Source organism: Vitis riparia, chromosome 11, assembly GCF_004353265.1.
Source record: "Vitis riparia cultivar Riparia Gloire de Montpellier isolate 1030 chromosome 11, EGFV_Vit.rip_1.0, whole genome shotgun sequence".
Classification (NCBI taxonomy): domain Eukaryota; kingdom Viridiplantae; phylum Streptophyta; class Magnoliopsida; order Vitales; family Vitaceae; genus Vitis; species Vitis riparia.
In genome coordinates, this window is record NC_048441.1 from 1,321,778 (window position 1) to 1,332,544 (window position 10,767).

The following is a 10,767-nucleotide window of genomic DNA, read 5'->3' on the forward strand; positions in this document are numbered from 1 at the left end:
ACCTCTAAATTGTTTTTCAAAAATTTCAAAATAAGTTTTTGGCCTTATAAAATATTTCTTAAGGTCTATAAGTCACATATGGATCTTAAGATATTCTTGATGAAATTTTTATTACATAGAACCTTTATTGAGTTGCCCAGATGATGGATAGGGTGTTGGATCATTTAGGCATGTTGTTACATGGACTTTAATAAAACATACTAAAATCAAAGGCTTTTCATATGATTTGGAATTTTCTAGCACATTTTTTGGTATCCAAAATCTAATATAATATTCTAGTATAGTAATGACCAAATTGGTTTAATCAAAAGTATGCATGAATATACTTGTTTCTTTTTACTAATTTGATAGCCGTATAACATAACATAAATGTTAATAGACATTCTATTTATACCTTTAATTTATTTTATCCTTTTTTTCATACATTATTTATTAAAATTACTTTTCCTAGGTCATTCTATAGAAAATTAACATTCCCAACAGTTTCGCTGAAGTTGATAATCAATTCTTACATACTTGCAACGACAATAAATTTTTTATATCCATAAAGTATTTAACAAACTTTTAGATGGTAAGGTGTTGGATTCGTTAGACATATCATTACTCAAGTATATGTTCTCACGCTTCTAAGTGTAACATGTTCTAAACTCGAAAGTCTAACATTTATCATTTTTAGTATCAATATTAAATTATTAATCACAAGAATTGTTGGGTATACTTGTTTGCTTAAATTAATTCATCTGTGTATTTCTTGGGTAATGCGTAAGAAAGCATTAAATATAATGCTTTATTAAAGTTTCTTGCAATCAAAGGAAAAATAGAGTAAATTTTTATTTATGGAATTAACCCTATTTGAGGTATATCTTACCAAAATAAAACCAATATTTATAGTCATGGAGGACGAACCCCCTTAATCTTTCCACCTCCATTTCTATTTGTGCTATCAAAAGCATAAGGTCTTTATAAACCCAAAATCCCAATAAGTGATTGTAATACCTTATTTGGAAATTAGCCTCCTAAAGTTTAGTTTGGTGGTAGAAGTTTTAAGAGGTTTGAAATGTTGGAATAGAAATTTATTTTGTTTTAAATTTATTACAATGTTTAAACGACTTATTGGAAATGAAAATGGGAATAAAAAATTTACTCATGCAAATCAAAACTTGCTCACTTCAAGATTTGGATTCCTTTGTCTTATAAGTGTGATTCACTATTCTTATTTTTATTCTGTTTTCGATATAATAAACACACCCTGGATACATACAATTGGCTCATTGCTAAAAATTTGAATATGAAATTTTTTTTATGACACCGTAGACTAAAACTTAATAATTTAATGAGTAAGACTCGAGGTTGCAAAAAATAATTTATAAATATTTTAGACTAGCTTTTAGGAGTACTTTTTGGTAAGATACTATGAACATGTCTAGTAACTGTTTTCAAAAACAATTTTGAAAAATAGTTTTTCAAGAATAGTTTTTAAAAACTGTTATATGAATTTTGTAAAACAACAAAAGTTTATTTGAAAATTTAAAATATTTTTAACTTATTTTTAATATTTTTAAATATGCTTTAAAAATACAATCATTAGAAAACAATAGAAAACGGCTAAAAGATATTATCTGAAAACATCATATTTTTTGTTCTTAAAAATAGAAAATAGAAAATAATTTTTTATTGTCAAATATATTTTTTATGTTTTTCTGTTTTGAAGAACAAAAAACTGTTTTTAAAAATCATTCTCAAGCATATCCTATATATTGTTAAATTTTTAACTTAAAAGATCAAATTATTAGGAATTGACTAATAATGTATATCATACCAATACCTTAATTTCCTTGTAGTTGAGTTTATACCATATGTGGAGACATGAACAACAAATAACGAATCACATAACATAAATCACAAATGGGAAACCCATCAGATGAAGATATCATATTCCAAACTTCCAATTTGACCACCAAACTTAAATTATTATGTAATAAATCAAGTGTGCATTCAACTCTTTGTTTGCAAAGGAAATTACAAGATTTCTATCAAAGTTTTGTAACCCAGTTTGCTTTACCAGCCTTCTCATTGAGCTTATTCTTTTCATCTTTTCATTCCTTTTTATAATTGCATTTGAGTAGTGATCTAGTCATCATCTTCTTAATTGTAAAACAAAGAAAGCATTACTACAAAACACTCACTAATTAAATTGAATTAATACTTACGAAAAAGAAAAAAGACTTTTTAAAAGAGTTATTTGTACCAAAATTTTGATGCACTTGGAGATTAAAAACTTTGGACTTAATTAAAGGAAAGCTTGAGAATAAGAAATAGCATTCATTTCGTGTATGGTATATGTGGTCAACTTTAAACTCCTTGGCCCATTTGGTATGTACATCTCATTGTAGAGAATGTCTAGATGGATCCACATTTCTTCCCAACCATAGGTGTCTTAACTAATGAAATACCCTAATCAAACAGTTCAGATAAAAATTGAAACAATTAAGCTAACTACCTCTTGATTCTTCTATTTATGAAGCTGGCTTTTGAGATTGATATTCCAAAGAAAATTTCCCCTTGTCAAACACAGACTTGGTAAAATTAAGAGAAAATTTGAATCATCCATATAGCACAGAGAGAGAGAGAGAAGAGGAGGAGGCAGCAAGACCTTTGTTTGGTTCCTGAGAAAAGAGAATATATTCATCTTTTTCTTTTCTCTCTTCAATAACTATTATGTTCCTGAACAGAAAATTAAGGGAAAAAGAAAAGTTATTCAAGTAGCCCAAAGAAGTAAAAAAGAAATTAATACTTACACCAAACTCCAAAATGAGGTCAGACTGCAGCTTATTTCTCTATACTGTGTTACAACAAACAACAGTACTAAAACCAAACAAAAAAACCAGCAGGAACCACTCAAGTCTTCTTGTCCGCAACCCAACATCAAACTGCACCATAAGAACTCAGAGAGAGCTTGCAGAGGCTGATCACAGTATACTTTCACAGTGGGGCTCGCCTCGGTATGCCCTTTCGGGGTCGGCGCCGCCCTTTGGTCACCGGACTGGTGACAGCAGGCTCCTCAGCATATACTTCAACTCCACCGGAGGTGGACTCTTCGACTTGATCAGCCTCCTCTATTTCAGTGAGGCATCGAGTCTTCTCCTTCTTCTCTTTGTTGGGCGGCTCCTTTGTGTCCTTCCTCGGCCTTCCTCTCTTTCGGAGCTCGGATTTCACGTTGGTGCTGTCCTCCACACTGGTCACACTGTCTTCCTTTTGAGCTTCCATATCTGCAACTCAAAGCATAGAAACCAGACCCCTCTAAAGAGTTTGCTTAAATGGATGAAATATTAATGTGGTTTTAGTCTTAAAACAGAAGCTAAGCTCTAAATGAAGAGCTATTTTGGAAAGCCAAGAATGGTAAAAGTTGTCTTTTGCAGTTGGGGGAATTTATGGATGTGGCTCCAAGCTAGTGTTATGCCTATTCATTAGTATATCATTTTGGTTGGGGATGATGAAAAATATCATAATGCACTATGGTGAATTGAGGGATCAAGCAACCTTGTCCGATATTATTATCATCATCATCATCATCATCTATATATTAGGTACTAATAACTCGAGATTCATAGGATTATGAGCTCTAATACCATGTTAGTTTAGAAGGGTTCGTACCATCCGAAAACTCAAAATTATTGTCATTATTAGACTTTTGAACATTAAAATTTTAATACCATGTTATTTTAGAAATGGTCAAGGTGAACTTGAGTTGAGCCTTCATTGTTTATTCACTTCCATAAGGTCCTAATAGGGCTTGGGTTTTGTTTGAGTCTTAAGGCTAAACTCAAGCTCAAAAATTTTTAGAAGCATTCTTAAATTTAATTTAGAATTTAATAAGAAAATTTTAGTCATTCTATCATCTTATTTGGATATTGGTGGTAATTAAATAAAAGAATTATGGAATAGTAGATACATAATCCATATGCCATGTTAATGTGACTGAATTTACATCTAATTACCTTATATCTAACCTTGAATAATTCAGGTAAGGTGTAAAAATTCAATAGGGTAGTGTTTTCTTGTTTCCTTATGTTTAAGGGATGACTCTTCATTAAAGGATTTAGATATGATATAAAGTTGGAGGGATTAGATTTGCTACATCTTAAAGAGCAAAATAGAGGACAAGAGAATGTGTTTTTACCTTTTTTTCCCTTTTCTTTATTAATTAGAAAATAATAAACTATTATAGAAAACCTTATATTCTCCACCCCTATCATAAACCTAATACTCAAATTATAATAATACCGTCATAAATAATCTTTAATATTTTAAAACGTGTACACTTCTATTTTATTTGATAATTGATACAAAAATGGTTCAAAGAGAAAAGGATATTGAGAATGAGAAAGACAAGGTAAGGTAATAGTTTAGGCAAATTTGTAGGTTTTCATTAACAAGAATGAAAATCATGAGGTGGAGTGTTACGAAAAGTATTATTTTATTTCTAAAATGTAAATCCTTAATTGAAACCCTAATCTCAAAATCAAAATTGATTTACGAATTAATCGAGCTGTTATATATGCAAATTGATTAGTTATAGGGGAAGAAGTTTAATTTGATTTTGAGAAAGGAGAGAAATCAATGGAGAACTTGTCTAAGGCTTTGTGAATGCAAGAGCAAACCCCACCAAGGTTGCAACAACAACATACATCTTCTCTTCTTTCTTCTTGAAAAAGATACTCACCCCTCAGGTTCTTTCTATTTTTTTTCTATAAACCAAAGAGTGGAAAAGTGAGATCTTTCTTCACAACATTTTCTCCAAACCTACCACATCCATTTAAACCTACCCAAACAGCCCTAATAGAGAAAATAAATTCACCATTCACTAGAAAATATATTACAAGCCTTCATATATATATATATATATAGGTTTTGGTTTTGATTTTAATATGAAAGATGAATTTCAAACTCTTTTTGAAACACAAATCATAATTCCAGCAATATTCCAAGGAATGCAACTAAAATGCCCATATATCAAATCCCTAGCCGGGCTGTGAATTCTTGAGGATGGCAATGAATGACCATTAATGGAAGATGATGACAATGAGAACGAGGAGGAGCAACGAAGTGATGAATCTATGAACTCAACATCAGAGTTATACAACTCTGAGTTTTCAGCTCTTTCCAAACCCCTACCATCTCCATTATCATTCTTCTTGGATCCACCTTTAACCTTCTTACTTAGCTGATTTCTCTTGATCTTCTTCCAAAACCAAACCCTACACACCCTTGAACCAGTACTAACCTTGTGTTGGTCTATGCATGGCTTAGGCAGCCCCAAGCTCAACACCGCCGGCGGTGCCCTAATCGGCGGTGCCCTAATCGGCGGAACAACCTCCTTCCCCGGCGGATTTTTAGATTTCCCAGGCTGCATTTCCCACTTAAAAGGAACACCTTCTGCGCTTCGATAGTAAATGCGAGACGAGCAGCCCACTGATGATGACTCTCTTGAGATGATTCTGTTAAAGAAGAACTTGTCACCTTGGAGTACAGACACTGGATGTTTGGTACTGCAATCCTCGGAATCCATTAAACCTCTCGATCGATTCCACAGCTAAATTTTGATTATTTGTTTGGAGATGGACGTGGGAGTTTTGAAGCTAGACTTAGAACATATATATGGACGTGGGACTTAGAATTTTGAGGTGGTTGATGGAATCCTAGGGTGCATGATCCGGCTGATACTGATTTGTTTTTGTGATAATTTCATGTGGTAGTTTGCTGTGACTTGTTTGTTGAGTGAATTGCCTTCTTTTGTGATTGGTAAGCAAACCAAGGGGGGAAGAACAAGAAAGAAGAAAAGCTTGTAGGTATGGTATGAAGACTAAGTAAGAAGTTTTGGTTAGTGTAGGAAGGCTTTTTCCACATGATGTGCAACTTACCAAACCCTTAAGGTATGCCCAGCTTTATTTTTTTAATTCTTTCTTAATTCTATTCCCACCCTACTAGATTATTCTCTAGCACGTTGTTTGAAATTTTCCTTGGAGTTCTCTAAAGGGATTAAGGGTACAAATGTATTTCAATTCTTAAAATAAATTATTTAGAAGAGGTGATTAATTAATTGAACTTGATCAAGGGTTGAGCAACTCTGGACTACCGATTAAAAGCTCTTTCCTTTAGAGCAAGCAAATTTGTTCTATCGACCTTAGATTTTACACGAATCTTCTTCTTTATAATTCTTATTCTTTTTTACGAGATACGACAATATTTCCAATCAATTCTAATCTATTTTTATGTTCTCTTACATTGAAATTTTTTATCATTTACTTACTAAATAGAAACATCTTTTCTAGATCCAATTTTCCCCTAGTTCCTAGAAATTGAGATTTTGCTATATAAGCCTTGGCAATTTTTATGCACTAAAATTACCATAATACCCCTACTCCTTGCCAAAATGATTATTTGACTTTATGAGTTTTGTCATTTTTTGTGGGTTTACAATGGCATACTTTATCAATCCTAAACTTTTTCATGACAAAGAAATATAGTGTAAGATTGGGAGAAACCTTGGAACCAATTGACTTCACACCTACTCCACATGTCTTTACTTCATTGACTTTCTTTTTTATTTTATTTTTTTTTAGGAGTTTTCTCTTTTTTATTATATTTGCATTAGACTTTCAACAAGCAAGTAGTGACCATCATGTAATGAGAACAATGATTAAGCTAAACCAAAAGAAAAGAGAAACTTGGCCCAATCAACTCCATTTAATTTTAAATTCAAAAGCATATAGAGATTGGAAATTTCGACTAGAGGATTTAATAAAGTGATAATCACAATTCTCACCCAACGTAAGGCCAACCCCATCATTGGATTGGCACAAATGTTGTGTCCAAACAAAAAGGTTTCTTGTTTGGGAAGTTCTATGTGATACAAGTCTCCATATCCCACAAAATTCAACTCCCACAATTGTATTCTTGAATCTTAAAGTGTGCATCCAAACAAGGTCTTGTTTCAATTGATATAAATTTTGATCAATTGTCAATTAAAAGGAGATTTAGAAAGGATTTAAAAAAAAAAACAAAAAATGGGCCAATTTTAGTAGAAGTTCTGGATACGAAATTTAAAATTTGTTTTTGAAACATGATTTCATTCATGGCTACTAAACAAGTTTTGTTATGTGTGTAGATTACATAAGCTCTTTGAAAACGTAGAACATCATTTGAATTGGCTACCAAACAGGGCCTAGGAAACCACAAGGTTTCAACAGCTTTGAAGAAAATTGTTTTTGTTTTCTTGGGAACCAAACACACCCGCAATGTAAAGTTTCAGTTTTGCAAATTTTTGTCTTTGCCGATGTGGGTTTTGCAACAACAAAAAAGGACACTAATTTATTAAGAAAAATACAAAAAGATTAAAGTAAGAGAGAGAGTGAGTGATGTAAGCCTAAGACCACACACGTGGGTTGGTTTTGCATTTGCATGCAGTCTCCCTCCGAAAAGGTTCCTCCAGGCTCAAAACACAAGGCCATAGCTTTTTGATTTGGAAACTCTAGGGTAATTTTCCTCACATTGTTGTCAAATTTCTTTGTTTTCCAAAAGGAAAAAAAAAAGGCAAGAACACGAACGAAAAACAACTTGTCTGTGATGAATTAGACACCAAAATTCATTCCAAGCTAGGCCAAGCTTTTGTATAATTTCAACAAATCACACCAACAAATTTGGAGAGATTACTAGAAAGCCTATCATACAAAGTTAAAAGAAATTATTATCAAATGTAATTATTAAAGAAAACAATAAACAGATGAGTTTACAAGAAACTTAAATCACTTATTAGTCGGGTTTTTTTTTCCTCATAAATCTTTATATTAGTTTTAGAATGATCAGAAATAGCTTATAATCATAACTAGAGATGATAAATAAAGAATCAATGTCTCATCCCCAACCCTAAAGAAAAATTATTTGTTCGAATCTAAAGTCAAAATGGGGTAAAATCAACATTTTCATACTCATTTGCCAAAAATAAAACTATGCCCGTCTTGCTTTAAAAGCAAAAAAAGGTAAAATGAAAAAATTTATACTACATTCCACATCACTGTCATGCTTAACAACCAAACAGAGAAAAAAACTTTAAAAGAAAAAATGACAAAGAAAATACTACAAATCATCTTTAAAATCTTCTCAACAATCAAAAGAGAAAATACCAAAGAAAAAGGGAAACATTATAAATTAATCAAGGTAGAAAGAATATACCAAATTGGGAGATGATGAAAATGATAATGGTAGAAGACGTTGATATGAGATCCGGTGGAAACAAAGCTAGATCGATACTAAACTACAATCGTAAGAGGTTAGTCAATACAATCGTGGAAGATGATAATAGCGATGAGTAGTTGTGAGAAACATGGAGGTTGTGGGTGGTTGTAAAGGTTACAGAGATATAAATGAACAACGATGGTGTTGTAACGTCAATAATATGGTCACAAACGATAGAGGTGGCAATAATGGGAAAAAGAAAGCACAATTAAGGTATATATAATGTAATTGAGGAAGAGTTCAAAATAATGACACTAAAGTAAATTACAATGTATTTGAACGATACAATCCAATACCTTACTTCATCCTAAACCCAAGTCAGGTTTTACAATTTATCCAACAAGGGCTTACTAAGAGTAATCTAAATCTAGTTACCTAAAAATTCAAAAAAAAAAAAGAACTTTCATTTCTAACCATAGTGGTAAATAACTTTGAGTCTTTAATTATCCTAAATTCTAAGTGATGAACCATTTTTTTCTAACTTCTCAAGAGTAATTAACAAAAAATTGTTAATTCTAAACATAAAATTAATGTGATTTCCTAGTGACTAAATACACTAGACCTATATCAATAACTCTTTTTGAATTCCTAAGGAGAATAACTTTAAGAGGTTAGTTATGCTAAATCCATATAACAACCCTTCTTATATTTCACCTATGGTATTGAACTCAACTAAGTTTGACTTTAATTTCTAAGTCATTCTTAGATTGAAATTATTGACCATTATTAATTCATGTAACGCCTTGTCTTAAGTATTAAGAAGATCATTCAAGAATGTAAACCTTAAGGGATAATGGTATCGCCTAGTTGTAAGGGAAAGAATTGTTTACTTCTCTTTTTACTATAAAATCTTGATAAAATATATTAGTTAAATAATAAACCAACAATGTATATTTGTGCTTGAAATAAATAAATGGGTGGTAAGATTTAAAGTTATGACTCACAAAATAACAAAACTCCGATACCATGTCAAGATGTCAATTGACCCAAAATTTTAAACCATTAGCTAATGCCTGTGATTGAAATTGTTCAAGGAGCTTCAAAGGACATGAGATAAAGGGAAATACACAAATGTTGAAGTTTGAACTCTTGACTACAATGTATATCAAGCCAATTTGAACCAAAACCTTAACATTGATAATGCAGTGCTTGTGTAGAGTTGTCATTTGTAGAAAGTCAATCTTATGGAATGGTAACTACTTGGTTCCAAAAAGATACTAAGGAAAACAAATATTAAGACATTGTATTCTTATATTTGATTTCACTATAAAAATAGGGGGGAAAATAAAATATAATTAAAATTAATTATATGTTTTTAAATTATTTAATCTTTATTAAGAAAAGTTAAATAAGATGAATTTTTAATATCATATAAAATAATTATTGATTTCAAATTCATTTTTTATTTTTCTTCATTTTTTCTTTTTAAAGAAAATGATAATGGAATCAAGAGAACTAAGAGTGAAATATTTTTACTTATTTTGGTTGATGAGAAATAAAATCTACTTTTATATTGCTTCAAAGCATTAAGCTCCACGTTAATTAACCAATGATGATGTCAAAGCTTTTGGAGAAGATGTGTCACAAAGACACACTGATCCCTCATTCTAGCCAAAAAACTAAAATCCTTAAACCAATCTCACAGTACTAAGTGGTGGAAACTCCACTCTATATGCATCAAGTCTATCTCGAATCCTATGAGCACTACTCCTAAGTCATACAGATGTACTAACATCAAGGCATTGTATCAAGTGTGACACCTTCAAAGGGAATGCTGAAGATCATTTGACCACAAATATTCAATAGAAAACATCGTTCCTCTAACAAAAGTGAAACAATCACTAATAGGTAGAACAACATCAACATTTGCACAAATGGGCATCCCTGTTCTACAGGGATCCGAGGATGGTTTTGGACTATATTAGGAAAACATAGATTTGTTTATGCATAGGAGATCACAAGCAACATGATTTGTCAACATCAACTTTACAAAATAAGACATTAACAAACAAGATCTAACAAGAATGTCAAAACACCATGTAGGTGTGATGTATGCACAAAATTTTCAACAAAAATCTTGAGCCTTTCACAATATATTTATAAAAATCCAAGGATAATTGAGATACACATGAAATAAGACTCACACTGATGCATCATAAGATGATCAATTTTCAGTTCCAAAGAAGTACCAAGAAAACAATTTCTTATATTTGGATACCATGAAAAAAGGTAAGGAAAAAAAATACCGAGGAAAATGTCACAAGATTTTCCTTCCTTTTAACTTTAAGGAAAAAAAAAAGGCGAGGACATTTTACAAAAAGTACATTCCTCAACATTACACTTTTTCATGGACAACCGTACAGAAGAAATTTTTCATAACTTTTCCTTAAACTATCTTTCCAACTCTTCTTTTCTTTCTTTTGTACAAACCTTATAGGAGCCAAACATAGCCTAGAACAACCTAAATATTCC

The 10,767-nt window shown here is 31.4% G+C and overlaps 1 protein-coding gene across 1 annotated transcript; it reads right to left on the minus strand.

Moving 5' to 3' along the window:
* Positions 1-3,164: 3,164 nt before the first annotated feature.
* Positions 3,165-5,653, minus strand: LOC117925635. The gene is made up of 2 exons (XM_034844699.1): positions 5,285-5,653; positions 3,165-3,269 (listed from the first exon to the last, which is right to left on the minus strand). The coding sequence occupies exons 1-2, from the start codon at positions 5,567-5,569 to the stop codon at positions 3,240-3,242; spliced, it is 315 nt and encodes a 104-aa protein (XP_034700590.1). The 5' UTR covers positions 5,570-5,653; the 3' UTR covers positions 3,165-3,239.
* Positions 5,654-10,767: the final 5,114 nt, after the last annotated feature.